This window comes from Phaenicophaeus curvirostris, chromosome 1 (assembly GCF_032191515.1).
Source record: "Phaenicophaeus curvirostris isolate KB17595 chromosome 1, BPBGC_Pcur_1.0, whole genome shotgun sequence".
Taxonomy (NCBI): domain Eukaryota; kingdom Metazoa; phylum Chordata; class Aves; order Cuculiformes; family Cuculidae; genus Phaenicophaeus; species Phaenicophaeus curvirostris.
Window position 1 is genome coordinate 141039500 of NC_091392.1, and position 27999 is coordinate 141067498.

A 27999-nucleotide genomic window follows, 5' to 3' on the forward strand; every position below is an offset into this window, starting at 1 on the left:
ATTTCAGTTTGAACTCTAGCTGAAGGCTTTTCAGTTCTTACTTTTTAACTAAATTCGTGTCGTTCATTGCTACGAACATTTCTCTTAACCAAAAATGATGATTTCACATAAAGGAAAACCAGTTGCAAACAGATAAATTCAGGTAGGAAAGTAACTGTGAATGCATTGATGAACTTCCAGTTGCAGTTCAGTTTCCTTGCAAACGCTGTGCAATCAAGCCAGCTCACAGAAAGGGCTGAGGAACTTTTTATTCATGATCACGCATAAATGTGCGTATTTGTGCCTTGTGAAATGTAACCTAAGCCCAGAAACCAGACCCCTTGGCTGAGCTAGGCAAATATGTAGCTTAAGCAACACATTTTAATGGAGTAGCTGTTCATGAACACCTCCAAACAGCTCTGGTTGAAATAGTGTCAGGCAATTCCAGTGAAACACATCAACAGAATCAGGATGTTAGAGCACAATTTATAAATGTGAACAGAGAAAACCACAACAAATAAAAGTTTCGGCAACAACCGAAATTCAGCAAAGTTTAGCAAAGATCCTGTTTTGATGCAAACATCCTTAAAAGCAGAAAACGCAGGAAATACATAAGGCAAAAGTTGTATTTTCCAAAGGATAAGTATGTCCTCAGCATAATTTAAGTAATCCGTTGCCGTTGCAATCCTGATTGCTACAAAGTTGAAGGTAAACTTTTTGACTGCACCTATTGCACACTTTCTCCACAGCTATATAATAAACCCCTTCTCCTGTCTCGAGAGATTCTTCACTGCGATTAGCTGGTCTGTAGAAGTTCAGTTAAGTAGTTGACTTAATTCTGAAAGAGGCTATCTGTTTGCATTGTTCTATTTTATAATCTGTGGCATATCGCTCCAAGCTTGCGATTTCTTTTTGGCCAGTTCCATCCACGATGGCTGAACTGCAGCAGCATTTCTGGCTTTCTTAAAGTGGCTTATTTCCTCTTTATCCACCAGTGCTGATGATGGTGTTACTGTGAATAAAACACAGGCATTTTATGTTCACTTGCTCTGCAGCTCTACAGCCTAGTTTTTTCATTAAAATCTTCTCATGCCTTGCCCTGTGGTAGAAAATCTTTACTTTTCACATGGAAGCTTCTTCTGCAGGATGTTACTGAGGCGATAAACATTCTGTGCTCAAAAGAATATAGTGCTTTTCTCATGAGTAATATCTTTTGGTCCTAAATTTATGAAAACCAACATCATGACCTAGATTCCCCATGTTAACACCCAGGCCAAAGAAGAGAAATTCTCTTCATTAGCAAGAGCATTCATCTGCGAATTCCTCCTTTACTCAGCCTCCGACTCACCGGAATTTTATTACCTTCCAAACTTCTGCTCTTCTTTCAAATTTTAATTTACCAAAAAGATTCAAAGCTATTGTGGGAGGACTGGTGGGCAGACAGTTTGCGATCACATCATTCCACCTTCCTGAGGAAACCACATTAAAATGAAAGGCTATTGAAAATAATTCCCCATATGTTTTACTTTTCACACCCGCCCTGTGAAATGGCCTAGTGCTCTCAATTTACATGTCTTTTAACAAGAGTTTTGACTACAGTGTAATCAAGGTGGTAAAAGGAGGATGCTGCCAAATAAATCCCCAGGCATGTGTGCTGAGAAAAGAGTTTACCAATGTGGGGCTGGGGAAGAGATTAGGATCTAGTCCCTATTCCTTTTCCAGCACAGTCAAGCAGGGTTTCTTCCAGCAAGGTTGTGAGGTAAGAGACTACATTTTAAGCATTTTATTTCCTACCAGGGACATAATGTGAAAGAGAATTGGTCCTCGGCAGCAGCTCCTTCACTTCAGACTTTGTTTCCCTCCAATGTTCTTCAGAAGGGCTTTTAGGTGGCAAGAGTGGTTTGCTCCGTTGCTGCTTCACTGACCCCTAGGCACAGAGAGGGAGAAAATCCAAGTAATGCAAAGAGAATGAGACCAGTTTGGAAGAACTCGAGGAAAGGGAGTGGATGTGGCATCCAAAGACCACACACACTCATCGCATGTTGGTACCAAATCTCTCACTTGAGCTGTTCGGAAAGCTCCAGTTGAAACCATGTCAGCATCCATGATAATACTCAACTTTCTAAATTAAAACTATCCCTCTGTATCTCTCATTCCTAATGGTATCTGTGAGTAAGTTGTTATAGTCTTCAGGGCAAAATGTATTCCAAGCCCTTTGCACACCTCTACTAACATATACAGGATTTGGAAAGAGCCTTGTTCTCTCATATTTTCCTTCCACCTTCCAGACTTTGGGGGTTAGGGCACTGTATTTTTGGAGGGTTGACGGTAAATGGATTTTCCATAAGAAAGAAATCAAACACATCCTCCCATGGATTTATTTGCCGGTATCAAAAACTACCCTGCAGTGACAGTGCATGGTACCATGTGGGAGAAAGAGAAAGTGGGAGTAGTCTCATGTGCAGTAGTCAGGAGCTTCTTGGCATGTTTCTGTTAGCTAATATAGGGAAATAAGATGCATGGAATGATTTTAGGGAATACTGTCAGCTAGAATCTGGAGTTTCCTGTTCTGACACAGAAACTTTATTTTGGGACCATTTAAACCCTTGTTGTTTTAAGTGCTGTGACAATGATGAGCACTATTGCAGGTCACAATCTTGCCTGGACCTTCGATTAGGTATCATTTCTTGTTAATTTAGCTACTGTTATTTTTCATCATCTAGAGTTCTTCTCTTATTCCAGGATAAAATACAGCTATCTGGGTTTCTCACTGTACCATCTGAAGCAAGAAAGTAGGCCATTTGCACTGGGAATGCTATACTGGTACAGGGTGCACACGTTTCTGCATCAGTGCAGGGTTCCTACTGCGCAGGAGGAGGTGATACCGGCAGCACTCGCACTCTGCTGCCTCCAGGAGCTTGCCCAGTACCAGGGAAGCCTTGTTAATATTCTGGATTAACGCCAAGCGCTTCTGCTAGCACGGCTTTGTCGTGTGGGCTGATGACTTACAGGTACCACCCTCTTTTGCACGGGATTTTTGAAAAGGCAACGCCAGCCCACATTCCACAGCAACACTAGCCATTCGAATTATCCGTATACAGAGAAGCAGAGTTTATATCTTGGCACTGCCTGCAAGTGCAAAAAGTTATTTTTATCCAATTCCACTTCCAGGAGCTTCTGGGACTGAGCTGTTCATTCAGTGTTAAATCAGTCAGGAAGTATAGGAGGTTCAATGAAATGCTGTGTTTAGTATGATAGTAAAAGAGAATGTATTCCCTTTCAATTGAGAGAGATCTGAGACTGTACAGTTTGGCACCTCGTTTTGGGTACTTTAGCATGCAATACACACATGAGATCTAGTAAGTAGGTATTCGGCACCCAAGAATGTTTACACACCTCACATAGTTCCAGAATTTCTCAGAGATATAAAATTACTTATCCAAATAGTCCAGGGACTCAGAATCTGCAACACATTTCTGAGAGGACTGTCTTTGTTACTTATAAATCTACTCATTAAGTACCTATAATCATTATGGCATGACTGGCAATATAGCTGTAAATCCAAACAATACTACAGGAAGGTGAAACGAAAGCCTCACAAATCTATACTGCGAGTACCTCTGTTCGTTCCTTCTCTTTATTCTGTTTTTCTGTATCTGGCTTAACATCAGGAGCCACAAGTTTTTCTCTGTCAGATTCCTGCTCCTGCTGCATGCCCCTCTGCTTTTGCCTGGCGATGGAAATCCACACCGGCTCTGAGGGACTGTCGGGATCTCTTCCGGAGTCTCCAGCAGCCACTGGGGAAGGCGCGCTTCTCTCTGTTGATAGATTATTTTTGCATGTGGTTATTTGAAAGAGAGTTTTAATTAGATCACATTTGCTCAATATGCTGATTGGACCCAGGGCATGTGACCAGCCTGAGTGAATAGGAATTCCATTTAGTTTGCCCTCCAGAGAGCCTGTGCTCACTGTTTTAAGTTACTATTCTACTAGTGAAAAATCTTTGCATCTTTATTCAGCTACAGCTGGAGTGTCACTAATCTCACCTGAGGGAGAAGCAGAAACATCAATCAAGCTTCATTAATCTACCCATTTTCGAAGGTCTCCCTTAGTCACAGAATTATAGAATCATTAAGGTTGGAAAAGACCTTGAAGAGAGATCACCAAATCCAACCATCAGCCCGACACCACCTTGCTTACTAAACCATGTCCCAAAGTGCCACATCTACACTTTAACACCTCCAGGGACAGAGACTCCACCATTTCCCTCAGCAGCCCATCCCAATGCTTTACCACTCTTTTGGTAATGAAATTTTTCTGAATATCCAATCTAAACCTCCCCTGGCACAGCTTGAGGCCATTTCCTCTCATCCTGTCACTTGTTATTTGGGAGAAGAGACCAACATCCACCTCACTACAACCTCCTTTCAGGGAGCTGTAGAGAGCGATAAGGTCTCCCCTCAGCCTCCTCTTCTCCAGGGTAAACAGTCCCGTTTTCCTCAGCCACTCCTCATAAGATTTGTGCTCCAACTCCTTCATCACCTTCATTGCCCCATGCTGGACACACTCCAGCATGTCAACGTCCTTCTTGTGGCCTCTTAGAGACAAGCAGTGGCCGATTCAAAGTTGGACACAGCTGGACTGCAGCGTTGCAAAGGCAACACCCGCCCACTGCGGCTGCCCTTGGCTCCCACTCTCCCCATGTCCACGCAGCAGCAGCCGATGCTTTAGCCCTGATCCTGCCCCCCTTCCACCTCTTTAGGAGCAGTCTCCCTCACACACCCCCTTGGTGCCTGCGGGTGCTGTGGGTGAGTGAGCACAACAGTCTGTGGCATCGGAACACACAGGAATACTGCTAAAACCAAATGGTTAATTCATTGTCTTTTGCTGTGAGGTTTACTTTGATTTATCTCCACTGATGCTGAGCGTGCTCTCTGTTGAGTCCAGACACTTTCATCGTGCTCTGCCAGAACTGAGATTTCAGAAAAAGGAAAAAAAAAAAAAAGATTTCAAGGAAAAAAAAAGCACTTCCTAGGCTAAAGGGTCAAAAGCGCTACCCTGATGTCCTCTTAATTGCTACCCAGGGATGGGCAGTATCCAGAGGTATGGGGAAGTGAAATACCTGGTATTCAAATATTCTGTGAAGGGAAATTCTGTCTATACACTGAGCAGAAATGGACGAAGAGAAGAGCTTCAGGTCCTCTACTGGCTCCAGCCACAAGGTTCTCCACATCTTCATTGGCTCACACTGCACCCAAAAGTCATTTTTCCAACTAGTGTGGAGCTTCTGCATGGTTTAAAACAGGAACAAAAATGACTCCAGAATAGGACCATGAAGAGAATCAGAGGGCTGGAGCACCTCTCATACAACTCTCTCAGCCTGAGAGAGTTGGGGTTGTTCAGCCTGGAGAAAAGAAAGCTCTGGGGAGACCTTTTTGCAGCCTTCCAGTACTTAAAGGGGGCCTGCAGGAAAGCTGAGCAGGGGCTCTTTATCAGGGTGTGCAGGGATAGGATGAGGGGGAATAGTTTTAAGCTGAAAGAGGAGAGATTTAGATTCATTATTAGGAAGAAATTCTTCATGAGGGTGGTGAGGCACTGGAACAGGTTGCAAATGCGGCACAGATAAAGCAGGGGACCTGAATACTGAAGGAATTTCCCTCCCTCTTGCACAGTAAGTCACTCCGATTCTCCGCAGCCCACCTACGCCCCGTCTTTCCAGGATGACAGCTGTTTCTCCCATAATCTCCTTCCCTTCTTTCACTAGCTGCCCTCACTTCATTTGGGTCTCATTTTACAGAATGATAGAGTATAAGGCTGGGAGAGATCTCAAGATACCGTCTAGTCTATCCTTCAGCTGCAAGGCAAGATCTGTTACAAGATCAATTTCACATAAACTTTTTCCTGACAAATATGCATCATCTAACCTGTTCTTGAAGTCCCCCAGAGACAGGATAGATCTCAGAGGCTCCCTAGAGCACCTATCCTGTGTCTTGGCTCTTCTTTTTCTACTTGATCTTTTCCCTGCTGGGTAAGTTAAACCTTCCTTACTCTAATTTAAATCCTTAACTCTTTCTTTTATATACTATAGACACAAGGAGGTTACTCATAGCCTCCCTGCAGCAGGCTTTTACGCATTTGAAGATTTAAATCATGTTTTCCCTATTTTTTTATCTTTTTTGAGAAGTCATATTCTCTAGATCACACTTGCTTTTGTAGGAATTGTTCTAATTTATTCAAATCTTCTTCAAAACACAGTGCTCAGAACTGGCACGTAGCACTTGAGATGAAATGGTGCTCGCATCAGCTGAAGTGGAAGGACTACCCCACTTCACTTGAGATGGTCTCTTGTATACATCAGTCAGTACAATGAGTTTCAGAGTTAGGTTATTGAAGTTTTGTACTTCATTTGTGAGCTCCGGATTGTGTTACTTTCCCTCTTCCATCCCCCACTGGTATCTGTGCATCGGATTATTTTTGAACACATACATAACAGAACTTTCTACTTGTCCGTAATGAAAATATTATTTTCAAACTATGTTTCCACTTTCTCAAGATAATCCTTATTTCTGTTACCTGTCCTCCACTATGCACAGAGGCTTTCCAGCTTGGTCATACTTGCAAATGTCATGAGCACATACTTAGTTCTGTCACCCATGTCCTTAAATATACTGAACAGTGTCAGACCTAAAGTGGCCACCATCTAATATGACAGTGACTCATTAGTTGGCACGCTCAGTAGCTTTGTATCAACCTAATGAATAACATCACCAAGATGGTATTTATTTATAGGAATGCCCTATGATACCAGTTATCGTTTAATTTGTCTGCTCTGGATCAAGCCATGTTGGTTCGAACTTTTATCTGTGTTATCTTGAGGACATTTAGAAATAGCACAGTCTTTCCTTTCAGCATTTCAGTATTAAGTGCTATACGACATCCTTTCTCCCTGTCTCTTTTCTCCATCTCACCTCCCTTTTCAAGATGTGTCACCTTTTGGAGTGCCCCTTATCTTCCCCAGTTCACCAAGATAACCACTAGCAGCTCAAGGACTGCTAGCCCATCTTCTCTGAGCATCTTAGGACAAACTTCCCTAGGATTTTCACAAGTTAAAACATACAGCTGACTCGATCTGATGCCTAGTAGTGTGTTTGCCATCACGTTCCCTCCTTTGCTTGTAGGCCATGCTCTTGAACCCATCTGCACCGTTTTTTAGGCTGTGAGCAATTCAGGCAGGACCTATCAGTCCTTTGCCCAGCAAACCCAGCAAACACTTCATTGGTTGCCAAAGCACTACTGTGGTGCACAGACTGACCACCACTACTGAAGGCGATGGTGATATCTTGTGTTCCTCAGAACTGAGGATCCCCCACTGAGTACATAATACAGCTTTTCACATTAGTCACCTTCTATCCAAATTAGTGAACTCATTTTCCTTGCACACTCTTTTCTAACAGTTATGCTCAGTATTATGAAGTTCCATTGAAAACCCGGCGTCTCCTGTTGGACTCATCCCATAGCTCCATCCCATTAAACATGGTGGCTTCTCTGACTGTCCAGCTACAGACACACCACCATACACATCCTTTTCTACCACCATTATACCTTCCTTCAGTGTGTGCAATGTCTCAGATCTCAAAAACATCCATGTGTACCCAGAAGGCCCTTTTCAATTCCCCCACCAGCTTCACAAAGATACTGGGAACCTGGTTTCTGCCTCGATGCTGCTAGTGATGCACATCTTCGTCTCTGTGATTCAAGATCACCCTTTATATTTTGCCCCATTTTTCCCTGTCACACCACAGGAGCTTTCTGTGAACACCAACTGAACTGCACGTTGTTCCTCTTCTGCTCCCACCACACAATCAATACTGACAAAATAACTGCTATGTCTGGGCTCTATTTATTGCACTGCATGTAATGGTCTTACTGCTACCTGTGCTCCTGTTTCTCTGTCATCCTCATGGATTTAAGATTCATCTTTCTGTTATTTCAGTGTGCGTTGCCTACACAACAGGGTTCCTGGTCCCACAGCCATATGTCTGGAGGCTGCTGTTAGAACAATGTTTTTCATAAGGCAGGTATTTTGAACAAAGGCATCAAGCACTTTGGCTCTTCAGACAATTCTCTGTAATAAGACGCCAGACATCCTAGTCATGCCAATTAGACAGCAGCCAAATTAGAACGAAGTATCATCCCATAAGAGATGGTATCAGAATGCCCCTGTGAGTAGGGAAGAAAAGCTCTTTACCATCATCTTAGAGCTTTTAGATGTATCTGTACAGGCCTGACTTAGGACAGCAGACTGCTATCACCTACACAGGATTGAGAGCTGATCTGCTTCTGGGAGGGGCTTTCTTGTTTAAGTAATTATGTTCTGCCTTTGTTCCTGTGAGAGTCTCTGCTTTGGAAAGCCAGGCAGGCAATGCAGGGGAAATGCTTTCTCTTCAGCAAAAAATTATCAGATGCAACACATGCAGGAATTTCTACATCTGTCAGCCAGAATTACTCTAAGGAGTAGAAGAGATGTATTCACTATTCATTATCCTTCCCATTGCCCAGAGGTCCTTTACATCTTCTCACCTCCAACTAGAGGAGGTTTCTTGGCAGTATACATGCACCATTGTTTCAGCGAGGAGGATGAAAGGTGGTGAAGCAATCCAGGAGATAGTACAGTGAATAAATTGGCAGTTTAAGGTGATCTGAGACACTCTATGAAGCTCTTGGTATGCTGAGAGGCACCAAGAGGCCAAAAGCTTTCCCGCAAAGCAATTATTCACAAAAGAAAAGCTGCTTGCACATCTTCATCAGTTCAGTGGCTGTCTGATCACCTTGAACAAGCCCTCCCTACGTTATCTCATCTGGTCATGAGGTATTATGCATGCTTTTATGGTCCACCACGTGGCAAAGAACAATGTTTAAGGAACTGGATAGTCAGAGTGGAATTGATAGTACTCAAAAGTACAATCTAATTCCTATTTCTGCTGCATGTCACGTGCACAGCAGCTAGTGCAACAGTTCCCGGCTGGTAAATGCCACTTTTAGGGAGACAACATAGTATGAAATGCAAGCAGTGGCATCCTCCATCAGAAGCTATGCGAGTTCAACAGGCTAATGCCACCACAAACACTCCATTTCACTTCTCCTATGACGAAACAAGGCTGAGGCTCTTGCTTCCACATTACGCTTGGGAGATTTTATGAATAAAACTAAAATCTGAATCATATTCTTCAGTTATTAGTACAACATGTTATTTTAAACAATATGCTATTCATCTCACTACTTAATAACTTCATAAGCTATTAAAGGATATTGCCGTCAGCGATCTGACTCTTTTTCAGTCAGTTTTAACCTTATGATTGCATCTTTCCTTGGTTTCCTTTGAGCTAACTTGGCCTAAGGCTTTCTGAAAGACAAGCGAGTCCCTTCTTTCCATCAGGATAAGTCACCGACAATGGGAAGATACCAGGTCAGAACTTGTCAAACTGCTCTGTGCGTAATGTCACCATGTATAAAAACTCGCATTTAATGTCGGCTACCAAGGTCTTCTGCTGCCACTTGAAACCCCACACAAAGGCTGCAGAAGCCCTACCTTCACCTCTTTCCCACAGTCACCAAACACACATGGACAGTTGCAAGACCAGCTGCTCTGTCTGCTTTCCTCATAACTTCCTCAGCTTCCAGACTGACCACTGATGATAAACCCTGAAGCCAAGTGAACCAGAGACGCCTTCTCAATTCCTTCCCACAGATCAGAATCACCTGAGCTCTGCTCATCTGAGTCTGACAGCAGCAGGGCTGGCTACCTCAGCGGTCCCTAAGGGGGGTGAAATTCCCCTGCTGCAGCCTCATTAAATGCAGCTTTCTCTTTCTTTCAGTATCTTACTACAGCAGGTTTTATTCTTTTTCCTCGGAGACTAATGCTCTGATTGCCCTGATCTCTTAGAGGAAATTTCTCCTTCTGCCTAAATATTGTGGAAATGAATGTGTACGCTTCCCATTGATAGTTGGATATTATTCTTTAATGTGCGTCAGGCTGTTTGTGTGAACAATAAGATGAAGATAAAACATTAATCTTTATGTATGAAAGGAGCTCTGTGATGGGCTTGTTATTGTGCACTGGTTTGTACGTACAGAAATTGAAAGAGAAATAGAGACCTATTTCTACCTATTGACAGACAGATATACTCTGTGTATTCAAGTGCATTTAGGGGAGGATGTACTGCTTATATGGATAAACACTACAAAGACATATTTAAACATTACCCTGATATTTAGGATTTTATTTTTTTTTTAGAGATGGCCTCAGATATTGTACTCATTTTCCTTAAATCTAAAAGCCTTTGTGTGCACAAAATATAGCAGAGGCTTTTTAGAACATTTAAATCTCATACCTGAAAATGAAACCTGCAAGTTTGAAGAAGAATGGTTGCTCTTCACATATATTTGTGCAGGCAAAAGGTCAGAGGCAGAATATTAGAGCCTTCTGAAAATCATACCTCTCACAGCAAGCAAAGCTAACTTGTGGTTTCCCTGCATATTTTAACAGCACACACACTCAAAATTAATCCAAACAACTTTACCCAGGGAGATAACACCCCCTTGTATACAACAGTGTGGTTGTTTTACAGCACTGCTCATGCATACATATTTAATTCCACACTGTTGTATCTTTGCTCATTTATAAAACACCAGTTATTTTAAGAAGGGCTTTACAAATGCACATGGCATGTAGTATATCCTGGCCTACATATTTCCCTTTGTTTATTAAAGCACTATACGTATTTGTGTCAGTGTACACACCCAATTCCTTAATTTCAGACAAAGGTATTCCAAAAGATTTGGCCAAGTATTTCTGACATTTCTTTCTTCTTTGAGCTGCTCTGTGTTTGACTTCTGGTTCGATCTATCCCACTGATGCCAGAAGAGTCTTTTTTTACCCAAGAAACTGCTATGTTTGCATCAAAGTCCGTTTCCCTGCTGGAAAACAGCCATATTGCAAAATAACCTGACACAACCGAAAAAGCAACTTCTTTTGGAAGAAAAAAAGGAAGCTTTCTTTTCAGCTGTAGCCAGGACAGCATTAAAGCAATGTCTTTTTCATACTGACAGAAACATTTTTCTTGTAATTTCAGAGCCTGTATTTGCCAGACAATAGACACCAATTTCATTCACCATTATGTTCACTGTCCCTCCCTGAGCTCCTTTCTTCTTAGAGCATGTCTCCCCACTACAGCTTCTCAGTTGCTCATTTTTATATATCCTAATATGCACATTCACACAGGTACTGCTTATGGTTTTGCTCTTGTAATAACCTGTCAGCATACGTTAATTGTTCCTGCCCTTTACAGGATTTATAGCAAAGTGTATCAACCCCAAACGACACAGCTTAACCTTTCAATTCTTGCAAAGACTTGCACCTTTAGCTCCAGAAACTTAAAAATGACTCCTCCTTGGGGTGACTAATCACATGCGGCTGTTGAAGAGCCACCTTGCAGCCCAACAGAGGTCAAGCAATCCACTGCTAGTTCTCTAGAAAACTCTGGAGAGCTGCAGTGCTGCTTTTTCCTTTGCTACCAGGAGCATGGAAAAGCTAAAAATTGAACGGAATGAAACAAATTGCTGCTGCTTACCCCACAAGACAATGAACTGACTTTTTTTGAGATGAGTGTACGTGAGAAGGGAACTTGCACCCCCTTACATCACCATCTCACAGCTTGTCTTTTCTTCAGCGCAGGGATTTCTTAACACACAGCAGGAAGTGTCTTGTCAGTACAAAGTGTCTCCTGACAGTGACCACAGCTCTTTGAAAGGAACGCTGAGCTCAAAGACTAGGAGAGGGCTGGATGCCGGCATTAAGAGTGGTTGGATGAATAAAAAAAAAGAAATGGGTGTTCCAGCAGATCAGGAGGCCAGAGATGTCTGGCAAGCCATGTGATCAGCCTGAGAGAGTTGGGTCAGCTTAGTCTAGAGAAGAGAAGGCTCCAAAGAGAGCCTACACAAAAGCTGGGGAGGGGCTCTTTATCAGGGAGTGCAGTGATAGGACAAGGGGGAATAGTTTTAAGCTGAAAGAGGAGAGATTTAGATTAGATATTACGAAGAATTTTTTTTTACTGTGAGGGTAGTGAGGCACTGGCACAGGTTGCCCAGAGAAATCGTGATGCCCCATCCCTGGGGGTGTTCAAGGCCAGGCTGGATGAGACTTTGAGCAACTTGATCTAGTGGAAGGTGCTCCTGACCATGGCAGGGAGGTTGCAACTGGATGATCTTTAAGGTCCCTTCTGAACCAAACCATTCTATGATTCTGTGATTCACAAAGAGCTGTGCTGACTCTGCTTTTCCGACTTCTGCTCCATGCAGTTGCAAAGACACACTCCCAACTCACTGGGCTGAGAAAAATGTTTCAAAGAGCTTAAAATGGTATTTGGGCAAGGGCATTCCCCCGCTGAGCCCTCATTGCTTCCCATGGTTTTCCTGCATCTCGGACATGGGCATTGCTTCTGGGGTCATCGTGCATACACCCCACCAAAACCAGTGCAGTGCCAGGGCAACCAGAGGAGGCAGGACACCTCATTCACCCACTGACCTCAAGTGGCCCTTCTCAGGGTGATGTAGCAACTCAGCACAAGGAGAAGCTTGGTCATATATCTAAGGAGAAAGGTCTGCAGTGAGATAGGAAGCATGTCACGTCAGCGTGGAGCAGAATGCTTTGTATTTAAAATTAAAGGCTATCTGAATCCTGGCGTGCCCACATATCAGAACCATTTACCAAGCAACTCAAAGCTGGAAATATATGGAAAATCATAGCAGCTTTGCTTAAGGTGATACAGTTAGATCAGTGGGGCAGTAGATAAGGAAGAAGACTAATTATAATCACAGATCAATCTGAAGTACAGTGTTAAACAGCTTTAGGCCATATAGATTTTGGTGCTACTGTCACATGAAGGAATATGTCCAAAGCAGGGTTCCTTGACCTATAATGCTAGGTTCCAATTCCAGGTGTGCACATCCCTGCCAGTGGGGTCGGGGCACATCTCTCACCCATAGATCCTATTTTGCAGAGGACAGTCCTGAGCCCAGGGGCAGCAATCTCCATCACAGGGCTGAGGAGCCAGAGGATAAGCCTGGAGGAGAAATGTGCTCCCTAACTCCATTTCTTCCCCCTCTCCCTCCTCCAGCATTCACGGCACTGTTTCCCGCCCCGCTCCTGCTGCAGGCACCCTGGGACTCAGCAAGAGGGATGTGAAAAAAAAAAACTGTAAGAAGTGCCGGTACCTCTGCTGCTTTCCTTCATCCCCTGCCAGACCAACCCTACCATGCTAGGTCTCTCCTCACTTGTTTCTGCTACAATCATCCCCAGAATCTCAATTGATCAGAGATTTGGGTGTCACTACAAATAATCCAACTCCTCCTCAGGGCAGGGCAGAGGAGAAAATGCCTTTAAGGGAGTGCTGAGATTATACAATGGTCGAGTGCCTTGGCTGCAGGGTGCAGGGAGGTTCTGGCTGGATGGCTGTGGAAGCCTTGCTGTGGAGTTAATGAATCCCCCTCCTTTATGGCTACTGGGAGAGCAGAAAACTGTAAATGTGGTCAAAGTCCTGCACAAATATCTGCAGTGCTGCAGCAGATGACAATTGGAATCTGCTGTTACTCAGGGCTTCAGCAAGTTGCCTCTTGGGCTAGGAAGAGGCCTGCTGTGTCCTGAGGTCTTCTTTTGGCTCAGTGTTCCTCCACTCTGAAGCTCAGAGACTGAGGCCAGCTGGAGAAGAGCAACCATGGAGGGGACAAAGAAATGGCACAAAGAAATCTTTTCTTGGCCAGCATCTCCTCCTTAACATCAAACTTATGACCACACAGATACAGGACAGGGAAGAAGTTTCTCCCACATATCAGAAGATCTAAAGATGGTTTTCCCCTTTTGGCTGTTCTCTGAAGTGAAGAGCAGAGGTCTCCTCCTAGAATTGCTTGAGTATACTTCATCTAACTTGTTTACTGTTGTTGCAAAGAGCTCAGACAGTGGTGCCGATTCCAGTCTTTTCTGTTCTCTGCCTGTAGCACACACTATATTAGTCTCCAGAGGACTGATTTATTTTATTTTTAACTCCAGCCTAATTGTATAATACAGACAACAGGGTGAAATTTAACAATCTGCAGTAGACACAATCTTACTGTCTCTCCTGGCTTTAAACCCCAGGAAGCTGCAGGGTAGTTAATTTTTGTTTTAAAACAAGGAATGAGTAATGATAAAGATGGATAAATGAATAAGCAAAGCTCACAGGAGACCATAAATACATGGCATGTTGAGTGTGCCAGGCAGTTACCAGAACTCAATGCTATGGTGAAAAAGAAGGTCTAGAGGTCTGAGTCACTCACCCCATGTAGGGCACTGCACTGAATATGGGCTCCTGGCTTTTGAATTGCAATACAGCAGCTCTGAATGGGGACACTTAGTGGCTTGATGTTTCTGTTTCATGATACTTGCTAATGCATTTTAATTTTTGAGTTTCATTTTGAACACCCCAATGCCCTGCAATGCAAAAATCACAGGCAAAAATATCTTACTCGGGCTGCTACTTTTTCTCTGCTGTCCTGCTGATAATCTTTTCAGCAAGGGAGAATCAGGCAGCAACATGACAGAAGGCAGAGCCATCGGCTTGCGCTCATCAGTGTTGTGACTGATAGAACGGGGCTGCCTCACACTCTCTCACAGGTAAGGTCATTCCTTGTGAGCTAAGGAGTGATAAAGTATTAGGATTCTTACCAGGCACTTTACAAGGATTTGACTTTTTTCCCAAGTCTCTGTCTTCATTTCTGGATTCAGGAGTGTGAATAGCTTTGTCCTGCTTCTCCTTTTTTGCAGCAGCATTTGGTGCAGTTACGTTTTGCAGAGCTGGCTTTTTAGGCAACGGAGGTTTGCTGCTAAGCTGTTCAGAGGACTTGGCTTTGGGCTTGATCTTCTCATTTAAAGAATCACCAATATTTGTATCATCTGGGGTTTTTATTTGTGCTTTATCACCTTTTAGAAAGGAAGTAAATATCTCATTTTCTAAATTAAACTCCGCACTGTATCTTTTAATCCCTTTTGGTTCTGCTGATGAGTTTTCTCTGTATTTCAGGGACAGTGAAGTGGATCTAAGTTTCACTTGAAAAGGACTTCTATCTTCACAGCTTGGATGATTCTGAGATGCCACCAAAGAATCATTTGGCACCGGTACTGCATCAACAGCTGAAGAAACACAGCCAGCCAAAATTTTTGCAGATTGGCCTGTGTTCTCAGAATCGGACCCTGGAAGCAAAGTTTGCTTTTTATTGTTACCTTTTTCATCCTCCAGATCTGATTCCTTCTGCAAGTCTTCTTTCCACTTCTCATTTCTTGAGGAGACCTTTGCTTTGGACAGGGAGAATCCAGTCTTTAATGAGCTTTCCAAGTCTGAATTTTCGGGGAAGTGTAGGCTTCTGGTCCTTGGTCTCTCCCGTGCAGAAGAAACAGAAAACTTTCTCAAGGCATTGAGTTCATTGGCTGCTTTTTCAGCTTTCTTCCCCAAAAGTTCCTCATTATGGACCTGTGACAGACTGTTCTCCTTATCAGAAGCAGCTGCCTCTTCTTCAGTCTTCATTTTCTCCAGAGAACAGGAAGCAGCTGATCCCATCTGCTTTGAGGCAGAAAGATGTGAAACATGGAATGAGTCTGTGGGCTGGAAAAAACCTATAGAAAATGGCTTGCTGGACTCTGGCAACAGATCAACCTCTTTCTTTGTTTCTTTATTACAGGGCATTTCTACAGGTAACTGATCATCTTTCTGTATATTTTCATCTGATCCTTTCAAGCAAACAATACTATTCTTACTACTTGAAATATCTTCTTCAGATGGTATTTTATTTATGGAAAACATAGTAGGAAGCTCCTTATTTCCTTGATTTAAGGCATTGAGTGACACATCGGTCACATCCCCAGACAACAGAACTGGTGTTTCTGAGCAATATTCTTGCTTTTGTACTTCCCTCTCTGGACTGGAGTAGGAAGAAGTTACGAAGTCTTTGCCTTCTAGCAGCAATGAGGACTCTGACTTCACGCACGTTGTTTGCGGTGCTGGTTGGCAGCCCTCCGGTTCATTCTCTGGTAGCAGGGCTTCCTGTACGACAACAGACTCAGAAGCGTGCTTAGTCATCGCTGGTCTCAAAACAGAGGGAAGGTCCTCAGGCATTCTGGGCTTCGGCCAAGAAGCCACATCCTGCACTGCAGCTGTGGCACATGGCAGTTCTTGATTGCTGGCTTTCAATACAGTATCTGGCAAGTCTGTCTGCATCTCCTTTTCATCATCTTCTTCTTCCTCTGGGGTGCAGCTCAAATCAGTCAGAGATTCAGATTGGGTTCTCTGTAAAAAAGGAATCACATCACGGATACTTTTTTTTTTCTTATTCATCATTACATTTACAACCGAGATCTTGCAGAGAGGAAGGCAATGCTTGCCTCCCATGCTAAGCTTTCTGTTCTCCTAACCCACATACTGGATGCTTTTTTATCTAAGCAGCTCCTGGAATACTGTATCTAACCAATATAAACGCAATGAGTGACATTTCCGTCTGCACAGCCAGTGCTTTCATGCCTTTGTAGATGGGAAGTTCATCAAAACAATGGCTGTTGGACTGTCCTTGGCACTTGATTCCCCAGAGGATACTGGCCATGTTGTGCTGCTCTTCAGCAAAAAGCAACACTTGAAAGAGAAAAATCTGTCCCTTTGTATTTTGCTACTCTGTACTAGCATTAAAAATAAAACAACCCATTCTTCTTAAAGTATGATTCTGAAGAGGGAACGGTACAGAGGAGGAAGAGCGAAAGCCTAACAAGTCCATCCAGTTATGACTCTCCCCGCCAGCTGAGTGTCACCCCCATATAGCAGTCTGCTGTCTAATCCCACTGCCGTACAACATTACAGCCATGACTCCTTCATGTAAGAGTCGTCTTCTTCTTTCAAGAGTTAGACTATTTGATATAAGTTTATAAATGCATCTGTAGTTATCTGTGAGGTCTTGTGATTAAGCTTTAGGTAAGGAACGGCTAAAAGCACAGGATTATTTGAAAGCACATTATTGAGCTGCTGAATATGCCCTTTCATACGGGGCCTGTATTAGCTCACTGATTCACTGTAGTTTATTGAGTAAATATATATTTTGGATGTAGGCCCTAACTCTAAGAACTAAAAACTTGCACTCTGAAGACACTTTTAGAGTTACTCCAAGTTCATGTTTTGTAAGTGCAATTGCAAAGGCAGAGCTGCAATGCCACCTGCATTCATAACCCATATACACAGGAACATAAAAGCAGAAGACATTGGTTAGCCAGCAGCAAGGTGCACAGGCAGAATCGGGCAGGAAAACATTAAAAATTGCATTATCAAAAGACATGAAAGGGAAAACCAGCAAGGCTCAGTCACCTGACTGCTTACAGGCAGACTGGACAAAGTGATTGTATTTTGGTAACAATATTATGATGGAAAAGGAAGCTTGATCAGTGAGTTATTGCTTTACGTGCTTTTCTAAATAACTGGCCTCATCATAGTGTTACTCACAGCCAGGCTCTACTGAGCCCAGAGATCACTCACAGATTTTGGAAAACACAGACTATCAGCTCAGTAGTATTTAGAGACTGAGAGATTAATATTCGCGGCAATAATCAAGCCAATTTCATGGCTTTAGTGTATTTAAAACATTGAAAGAAACCACAAACAATAAAGTGCAAATACTGTAGCAAGAGCTGCAAACTTCAGTTCTAAAAAGAGGAGAGAAAGAAGAAAAATTAAGCCATGCCCTTCATAAGATATAACAAAAAATCAGTTACATGTTTTTTTTCTACTCTACAGCGGACACTTCTAAGGCTTAGCTTGACAGGGTGCTGGGCCATCTCATTTAAACTGTAAAAAAAGGTTGGACCAGATGATCCTAGAGGTCCCTTCCAACCTGGCATTCTATGATTTATTTTCTGTGCAGACTTATTTTAAGTCTCTGTAGTGCACATAAAAGTTTTGCAAGTTCTGGGACAGGGAGAGGTGTGAATTCAGAACAGCCCTAGTGCACAGAATTTGGCTCCAACTAATAGTTCACAATTTATTCTTTCCATACTTTTGAAAATACAAGCCAAATTATATTCTGGAAGTTAAAACAGCTCCTCTATCAATAGTCTCTCAAAGATTCAAGATTTGACAGGATCTTTCAGACTAGGAAAAGTACACAAATCAATCATAATACTTTCAAAAAAGGTTTTTTTAAGTAAGAAATGAAGCAGTCAGCCCCATCTTCTGCAGCACAAACAAGATACTAAATTGTATGTAATGGTAAATTTAAGAAGAAATTGTTACATAAACTGCTGCATAAAGAGATAACAAGTAAACTCACAATGTTTAATCTGTTCCTAGTGTCTACTCCAGATATGTAGCCTCATCAAATAACAGCTATTAAAACCCAATGAAATATCCATGCCACAATCTGACTTTCCTTATCATATCCGAGTTTGAAATGTACAGTTCAGTGAGAACTTTCTGGTTTTATGTCAAAGGTCACACTGTTTATCTTCATAAATACCTGAGAAAATCTTCTCATTTTACTGGATCTCTGGTTCCGGGGTTTTATTAAAAGCTTATGTTTAGCAGCAGAATTATCCAAGCAAGAGGAAAGCTCAGGTGGAGTGTCAAAATTTGCTGCAGGCGAGATGGTACTGTCAGATATCTGGGGAGCTCCAATTTTGGCACTTCCATGCCTAGGGAACAACTGACTGTCTGTAGAGAGAGATCTCAAAACAGGACCCAATGTAACCTGGGAAGAAAAAAATCCACAAATAGAGAATCAAACAAAGAAACGAAGACATGAAAATAACAATTCTACAAATATGTGGCCATGGTTTTTGGCATTAAAAGGTTGCCTCTTTTTCTATGTGGCAGCTCTTTAAAATACATTACATTTCCTAATGTTGCATGTGGAGTACTAGTGTTAGCAATTCCGTATTTTTAGCTGCTTATGTATCATGACATACTGTCCAGTGGGAAGGACCAAGTCACATTTAACTAGATCTAAAGCACACAAATACATGGTCGGCATATTTTAGAAAACCAATTTATGAAGAATACTCAGTTATGGAACCTAAAGGGCCAGTTTCCTTTCTGTGTCTGTCCTCCCGCATCTGCATCTAGGCTCCAGCCCAGTTATGCTGGGGTGGAGCATCTCCAGCTTCCTGTATGTCATCAGGTCCCTTCCAGCTCTACAACACCCTCCTAAAGACAAAAGAATCAAACATCAGTGGCACCGACACTTAAGTCAGCTCGTGTTTTTTCCTCATGTATTTATATCCACGAAATAACTAGGAAGTTTACTTCAAGTGTAAAATTTCATTTGTAGACTATTCTGGGGAAGGAAATGATGGCCAACTCCCACTAGAAGCCATTAACCCGTCCAGAAACAACACCTGAATGCTCCAAGGGGTGCAGTACTTTCATGAAGCTGGAATCCAGCTTGCCTGTGCACTTAACCAAAAACTACTTTAGTCCCAGGGCTGATGCAAAAAAAGAGACTAAAAAATTTATGAAAAATTAGCCTAAGAAGAGTTCTTCCTTTTTGTCAGATTCAGTTTTGCAAATAGGCAAAATGATATTTCCAAACTATCTGTCATGGCATTGACATGACCTCTGACAACTAGTTACAGTGCTCCCTTTGCAGGCTTGAAATTCTGGTTCATTACAGGAACGTTCTTCCTTTGTCACGGTTTCTTCCGTGGGCTTTCTTCTTCTTCCTTCTTTTTTTTTCCTTTTTTCTTCCTTCTCTAGAAGCGGTATTTTACTGAGGGAGTTGGATGGACGAAGGGGAGAGCAGGATAATGTTCCTTTTCTTTAGGGAGGGGAAAAGCATCAACGGGTACTGCAAGTAGAATTCTGTATTATGCACTGCAACCGAAAGATAAGTCTGTGGTGTAGCAAGGGCCTGACACAACTTCCTCAGTGTCCAGGGGAAAACTCCCATTGATTTTAGTGGAGGCTGGCTTCACAGCTTCTTTCTATTTTAAAAAAAAACCCACAATGTAGCTCAGCCATGCTGAATAATGGATGGTCTCATTAATCTTCACTCTACAAGATCTGCAGTCTAGTACTCAAACATGACTAATGTACAACAAATGATACGTGGCTGCATTTTATGTTAGTACCTAACAGTGAATATATTGACATTTCAGCTCCATGATAAAGACGCAGCACATGTTCTTTTTCAAAGCTCGGCATTATTTTCCTGCCTTTTTTCTGGCTTCTGCTTTTCCTTGAGAACTTTGCATGTCTTCTCTTTGGCAGTGCTCAGTGTTGGCCATTACACTGGAAAATCAAGAATCTGGTTTCTTACTTAAATTTCAGCAGCCTGAGTGAATGCCAGCTCTGAGCTAGCTGCAGAAGTCACCTGTCCCACGAAGCCTGCTTCCAGTGAAGCCTGCTAGAGGAGGAGATGGCAGGTAGACACCTTTCCCCATAGCCCATGTGCATGTGGCTCAGTTGGTCACACTGGGTGGCACAAGGTGGGAGGCCATGAGGGACCCCATCCCCAAAGCCAGGTTGGAATGGTCATGATTCTTGTCTCCCTTCTTCAATCCAGGTGAAAAAACTTCAAAGACACAGCAAGGTGTCACTGCTGCTCAAAACTTCAGGGCTGAGTTGTGCAGAACTCCTCGGCTCCTGCAAGTTGATCTTCTCTGACTTCTAGAAACACGGCTAATCTCTCCAAAATGCCAGGTGGTAGACACTGTGGTTTGGGAGAAAAGCCTTCAGATGGGGCCACTTCCTAGCTGCGTGACACTGGACCAAGCTGAGGAGAGCTCTGAGCTAAATGACTGGCATGTGGAAAAAGCTGAGCAGCTGTGTGGTCACCACTGCATCTCAGGAGTCAGAGAGTGATGTCAATGGAATAACGGGGAGACATAAATTCTCCTTTAGCAAACAGGAATCTGGACTGGACAAATTCACAGCGAGCCTATATCAGTTTTCAAGAAACATCTTCTTCAAATGTTCTTTTGTTTTTCTTTAAAAATATTAACGTTTCACTGCATATAAACAGTTTTTCAAACAGCTTCATGTGGATTCTAACAAGTGTGGCCAGAAATCTTCACTGAGCCCTGCTGCAGCTGGCCTCAAAATACATTTTGCATAATTACCAAGAAATACTTAGCTCAGGGCTAGCTTCTCTATTTCCTTTCTGCAATTCCCTCCTCCTATATCTTGAAAACGCTTTTCCTTTACTCCGCCCCTATGTTGTTTCCACGATGACTCCAGCTGCAGCCAACTAAAATGGACTCTTCAGAGCCTTTCAAAACCACCCTTTAATCAGCCAGAACGGCTGGCTGCTGATTGAAGAAAGACATCTATTTGTCTGTACTCGAGTCCTGAAAACATCACTTCAGCAAAATTCACTGCTTGTACTGGCTCACGTGGCCAGAGTCTGACTGAAGCCTGAACCTCAGATTCCTAAGCAGCAATGTCAGCCACTATCAGGCAAACACTCTCTATATCAATGCAAGGTAACCTTGTACTTAAAGCAAGGAGATGGGTGGATTTTGGAAGATCTAGATTTGTTCATGGCTCCTCAACAAGCTTCCTCCTTTATCCTGTGCACGTAACCCAAGCAGGCTTTACTGCAATTTACATCTTTAAAAAAAGGGGTACTGTTTCAGTGTCTAAATCTGGTTGGCCATGTCTGGAGACTAAATCATGTCTGTAAAATTTGCTGAAGGACATGCACTATTCCAGGGGGCTTAATTATTATCACCGGGAGATTACTTGGCGTCAGAATTATGTTGATAAATAATCATAACTTTTATGTTTGAGGGACAGGCATTAAAAAAGCGCAGCAAACAGACAGGCATGCAATTATATACATACAAGGTGGGTTTTGTAGCAGACAGGCAACAAGGTAATATTTATGCCTTACATTTCTTTAAAAGACTACTATACATAATTGCTTGGCCCTTAATACATTTGGCAGAAGTTACCTGTTCTTCTTCTTCACTGCCTGTTCCAGCTAAACTCAAAGAGCTAAGGTGCTTGTGAGAGTCAGAGAACTGTGGGATGGAATGAGGAAGAGATTCAGTAAAAGATGACAAACGAGGTGGATATACTCGCAGAAACCATCTACACAAAGTGCACACAGATACTGACAATGTAAGCTGTTTTTCTCTATAGTCTTAAGTATTAGCGAGGACACTGCAAACATAAGGTGTAAGACGTGCAGATAAAGAATGAAGTCATGTATAACAAAACCTATCATTTAAAAAGGAATAAACAGTTTCAAAATCTTTTATGTTTCTTTTTCCGAAGAAAAACATTAAAGAAGAGTTCTTATGTCAGCACATATCAGCACATTCAAGGGAGGATACAGATTTTTCAGCCTTTTTTTTCATGCCTGGCAGCTCTCTGTAGTCCCTAAAAAACCTCCCAGCATCCCCATGCACACACACAAACACATTCTCTCCTTCCTAGCTCTGCATTTTCTGGCATGATATTTATATTTTAACAGGGACAGAGTTTCCAAATAGCTGTTTACACAGAGAGAGAGAATTTTCCCATTTTGAGTAAGGTATTTCTGAATTGTTCAGAGATAAAGTAGTGATACATAAAGCAAACCAAATAATTAATTCTGCCTTCCATAAATAGGTAATACAAGTCATTAAACACTGGTCAACACTGGAACTACTCACTCTTGTGGGGCTTGAATTTAGGTTTTCATGGAGCAAAGATATTTCTGGAGGGCTCCTGGGTAATCCATCATCTTCAGAACTGGTCCCAGCATCCTCTGTTCGCTTTGCATGAAGTCTCAATGGAGGTGGAGGTCCCAATTTCATAGTAGGCTGGAGTTTCAGCTTCAGCATGGCATAAAATACATCAGCATGCGATAGTCACGGAGGTTTCCCCAATACATTTTTTAGCTCAGGTCAGTGAGTTACCTTTATTTTAACTTCACATTTGAATTGTCACAGGACATCTCACTTTAGATATTTTCTTAGGGAGTCAAACGACTGTACATTTAGTAACTACCATTTCAGAAGATCCAAGATATGATACTTCTGTCTAATTAACAAATGCAACGTTTAATGTAAGCTGCAGAAGATCATACTTACTAATCAAATGTTCAACCACAAATATCATCCCAAAAAAATCAAGCCTGGAAACACATTCCACCTCTTGCATTTGAAAAAAATGTATGTTGTGTAAATTACCTGTAAAGCTCTAATCCGATCAGAAATGTTTTCTTGAGAAAACACCCTTACTGGCCTTGCAGGTTCTTGCCCGGTCTCGGGGATGAAAATGCTATCATGCGACAATGCTCTGCTTCCCATAATAGCTTTATGTGTCCTAGAATAACAGAAAAAATGAGTGAAATCATACAAATTTTTTTTTGCCAGTCCTCTTACTCTTAAGTCGGGTGGTTGAACATGGAGGGGGAGATAGGTGTACATCATGCACAAGATGCCAGACCTCTCCATGAATACAATACAGTTATTCAGGCTAATCTAGGCAACACCTTTAAAAGCCAAACAAAAACCTGCACATGCTGTTATCTGCCACCAAACTGAATCAAGGTTAAAGACAGTTTAACTCCAGCATCTGAGATGCATCTTATGGAAAAGCTACTGCTCCTTGGCTGGAAGCCAGCAGCTGGGTGGTGTGACAGTGCCACAAGCAAGCCCAGGTGCAAAATGAAAGGGTCCTGTACCTGAGATGGACTAACTTCTTGCTTCTTAATGTAAGAACATGTCTTGCAAATGACTGCCCATTATCACAGGAAGAATAAGCAACTTTTACTATTTAAGCACGATACAGCATTTAATGTATCTCTGCCATGCAGATCATTAACAAAAATATTTCGGGCAATAGAGTTCTCACGTACAACCATTTGATAAACCCTTACAAGACGCTTATAAGGTCCTGTACTCTCTTAAGAGCCTGGGGGACTCATTTTTAAGAGGACATTCTTTGTGGGGTAGTGAGGGAGATGTTTTGTGGATCACTTCTCTCATATTCTGTTTCCTACTTTTGATGCACGCGGTAACTTTTGCAAATAGTACACATGGGGCATAAATACCTTGTTTCCTGCTGCTAGGAGGTCTTTTGTGCTCATTTTCCTCAGCTTAGCTCACAGCCTAACTGAGCAGGGACCAGAAATGCATGGACACAGCATTTCTTCTAGGACTCCCTTCTTTTCAATATTTTAAATAGGAGAGCTATGAAGTGACAAACTAGAGTACAGAATATAGAACTGTTTGGGTTCCTGCAGCTATCAAATTAATTAAGCAGATATTCTAGAAGGGGAAAAAAAAAGAAAAAAGAAGGAGGAGAACTGGGTATTTTGGGATCTTAGATATTGTCATAGGGACAGTCAGGAACATAAACAAACAAGGCAGAAAGTAACATTTTCCTTGCAATGGCTGCTATAAATATGCTTGATAAAACAATAGAAGGAAAGAGATGATCTGTATTCCTGCTGCAGAAGGAAGGCAAACCTGCTGCTTCTGCTTAATGTGTTAGAGACATTAGAAGAACAATTTATCTAAGTGAAAATGTGATCTCTGCAATGCATCCAAGGTCAGAAAGATCTATAGCAATTCGCAAATTAGGTGCCAGTCAGGGCTGCAACGGCTGATCAACAAATGGACATTTTACAAAGGCTGCAACAGCAGCCAGACAAGCAGCATAGTTGCATGTGCACGTTTATCCCAGCATGCTACCTTTGCTTTCTCTTTCTAGCAGACGCATACCTCCCGGATGCACAGAGGGGGTACCCTAGACATCTCTTCAGATTATGAGTGCTCAAATTATTTTTCCTTCCTTTCAAGGAATTTCCTGGTCTTTGCATGTCTAAATAGACATTAAGAAACAATAATGTAATAACCCTACAAGGAACAGCACAGGAACACCTCTAAACAACCAAAGATGACACCCACTTGGACATGACCTTGTTGAGCTGAGCATGAGGGAGAGAAAATCTGACCATCCATATCTCAAAAGTACCCTGATGAACAGCAATGCTATAGCCCACTGCTAGATCTGGTGCTGCCAGCCCAAAGGTCCTGGAGCTTCAAGCTGGACTGATATTACTGCTGCTAATGCCACACACCAAAAAAAAAAAAAAAAAAAAGTTGTTAATAATTTCTTTTGGTTGTTTGGCGCTGCCTGGTGGCCGTATCCTATAAATGTCATTTTAGGTGTCCGGGACGGTTTGCCGTTCCCATCCCTGGATGTGGCAGCATTTCTCGCCTAAGGACCAGGAGGCTTGTTCTGAGAGGCACAACATCCACCAACACAAGAACTTGCTTTTCAGGCAGCCAAGCGGCTCTTCAGTCCATCCTTCCACCCTAAATCCCATTTGAACTGTAGACTGGGTTTCTCACAGTTACCTTTTAGTAATGGGCAACATTTTTGGTAACGCCTGAACGAAGACAGGATTTTCAGAGGCAGACAGATACACAGGCTGGGATTCATCTGGTCTAACTTCAGATGTTAAACCACAGATGTCTACATTGGAATTAGTCATCCCTGGCTCCCGTTTATGTTCATAGAATCATAGAAAGGACCCACTGGATCATCAAGTCCAACCATTTCTAGAACCTAGTACATCTGAATGTCTTCAGACATCAACACAAGAATTATACAAACTTTCTTAGTAATGTTGACTTCTCTCTGCTGATTATAAAAGGCAGCTGGTGACTAAGTCAGATGCAGATATTTATCCTTTGGTTAGATTAATCCCACGTGTACAGAGGAAATAAAGGTTTTACAGCCTCTGGTTCCCGCTGATTGCAGTTGCAGTCATCCCCTTATCCCTTTCTTGCTTTCAAAACCTGGAGTAAATGGTTAGGCATCTAGATTTCTTTAACAGTCCTTAGGAGTTACATCTTAGGGGCATAAGACAATCCTAGTAAGATATAAGATGAGTACCTAATTCATTTTTGAAGATGAGAAATACATTCTTTTGAAAAGACAACCCAAGGCTCATTTATGATTAAATGAAAGCCTTTTTAGTTATTATTTCTTGCTGCACCCCATGCAATTCCCTTGTGATTTGTCTTGCACTACCCATTTTAATTTGCACTTTCCTGAAAAAGGTAACTGTTTGAGAACACAGCATTCTGAATGCGTTTAATCTACAAACAACATCCTGTATTTGTTTACCAGCTAGATACAAAGACTTACCCAAGTTCATCTTCAGAATCATAATTAACATGCATGTCATGAGAGGCCACAACATCACTTGTTGACTGGAATAACTTCTGACTGTTGCTCCCAGAAGATGATGCCTCTTTCCTTTTCTTTTTACCAAAAAACTTTTTGAAAGATTTGAACTTTGATTTTTTCTTTCCTAAGTGAAGAAAAATAAAAAAGATGCAACCAGCAGCACATGTAAGTTCTTGGAACAATAATAATTCTTTTATAACTTCTGCATAAGTGATTTTTTTTCCTGGAAATTGCAACACAGTCTGCTTTTGCACTAATGTCTTTTGAGACTACACTGATATAATGAAATTACTGTTAACTTAGAGAATGGACTGCAGTGTTTATGACACATAAGAAATAACCTGCAGTGCAGAATCTTTCCTAACAGAGTTTCTACTTGCCTCTTGAGATAATTAGACTGTGAAGAAAAACCTGGTATTAACAGCCTGGGATATAGAGAAGAAATTACAGTTTGGAAATGCACCGCCTTTGCTAAGAAAGCTAAATAGTGATGATAAGGACAACATTGCTAAAACCAATTTAAACACAGAAAGGGCTTACACAGGTGGAATATGCAGTGTCACGAGGTTAATGCTTGTAAAATGTCAGTTTTTTAATACATCCCAAAATATTCTGAATGCTAATTATAAGACTCAATGGATCACAAAGTATTAAACTAGAAATCAAGCAATAATCTTCAAAAGCAATGCTAATTTGCTCAGTGCAGAAAGACCTGAATTAGGATCAGTTGCAGCTCTGTGAAGGAAAACACTTAAAGTTAAATGAGTGTTTGTACAAGACATCCCATCAAATTGTGCCTGCCCCATATAAGTTGGCATGACAGCACTGTGAGACATGCCTGTCAGCATTTCACTTATCATTGGATCTTGTTGGGTGAAAAAAAGTTAACTTGGCCACAAGATGCTATAAAAATCTTATTTCAAGCCCCTGAAAATGTCAGATATAACAGCTCTGGGAGACCAGAGGAGAGAGAGAGAGAATGCATTCTCTAACCAAGCAGATTTACTTCTATGACAGAGCTAAGGCATTGAAGCTCAAGAAGTTACAGCACTTTTCATTCCCTGCAGAAGGGAGCAATTCTACCTGAATTGTCCTCTCCATCTCCTTCAGTCTCTCGCATCTTAGGGTCCATTATCCTGGAGGAATTCTTGTGACAGTCACTAAAGGAGGTAGAAAAAGTGTCAGTCATATCAACAAAATAACAGTACTTCTCTACATATGTGCATATATACATATAGGCAAATTACTAAAACACAACATTATAAAATAATATATTATGTGTATGCTTTCCTATATAAATACATAGACAATCTATGTCTAAGTATATGTATTATATCTATACATAAACATACATAAAATATAAAAAAATCCCATAGGATAAAGTTTATTAGGCTACTGTATAATAAATTCCACAGAACATTTCCACTTTCATATGACAATAGTACATTATGGTTCAGTTAACCAGATAGCCTATCTTGACTGAAAATTGAGTTTGATGAGATTCTCAAATGCTTCTAAAAGCACACATCAAAGGAGGTGGGCTTCTATGACTCTCCCTCTCTGCATCTATCCAGGAACACAAACAACATGTCTTTGCACTTGGGTAACATGTACAAGTAATGTTAGTAAGGAACTGCACATATTTTTCCTTAACAAACCTAATTTGTTGCCCAGGGAAGCTGTGGCTGCACCATCCCTGGAAGTGTTTAAGGCCAGGTTGGATGGGGCCTTGGGCAGCCTGATCTGGTGGGAAGTGTCCCTGCCCATGGCA

At 41.9% G+C, this 27999-nt stretch overlaps 1 protein-coding gene across 1 annotated transcript; it reads right to left on the bottom strand.

The window, feature by feature from the left end:
• Nucleotides 1-27887, bottom strand: CRACDL (CRACD like). The gene is made up of 10 exons (XM_069876326.1): nucleotides 27312-27887; nucleotides 26187-26352; nucleotides 23213-23348; nucleotides 22694-22855; nucleotides 21989-22057; nucleotides 18556-18786; nucleotides 14738-16352; nucleotides 3598-3797; nucleotides 1774-1906; nucleotides 1-991 (listed from the first exon to the last, which is right to left on the bottom strand). Exons 1-10 carry the CDS (start codon nucleotides 27460-27462, stop codon nucleotides 846-848), a joined length of 3009 nt encoding a protein of 1002 aa, XP_069732427.1. The 5' UTR covers nucleotides 27463-27887; the 3' UTR covers nucleotides 1-845.
• Nucleotides 27888-27999: the final 112 nt, after the last annotated feature.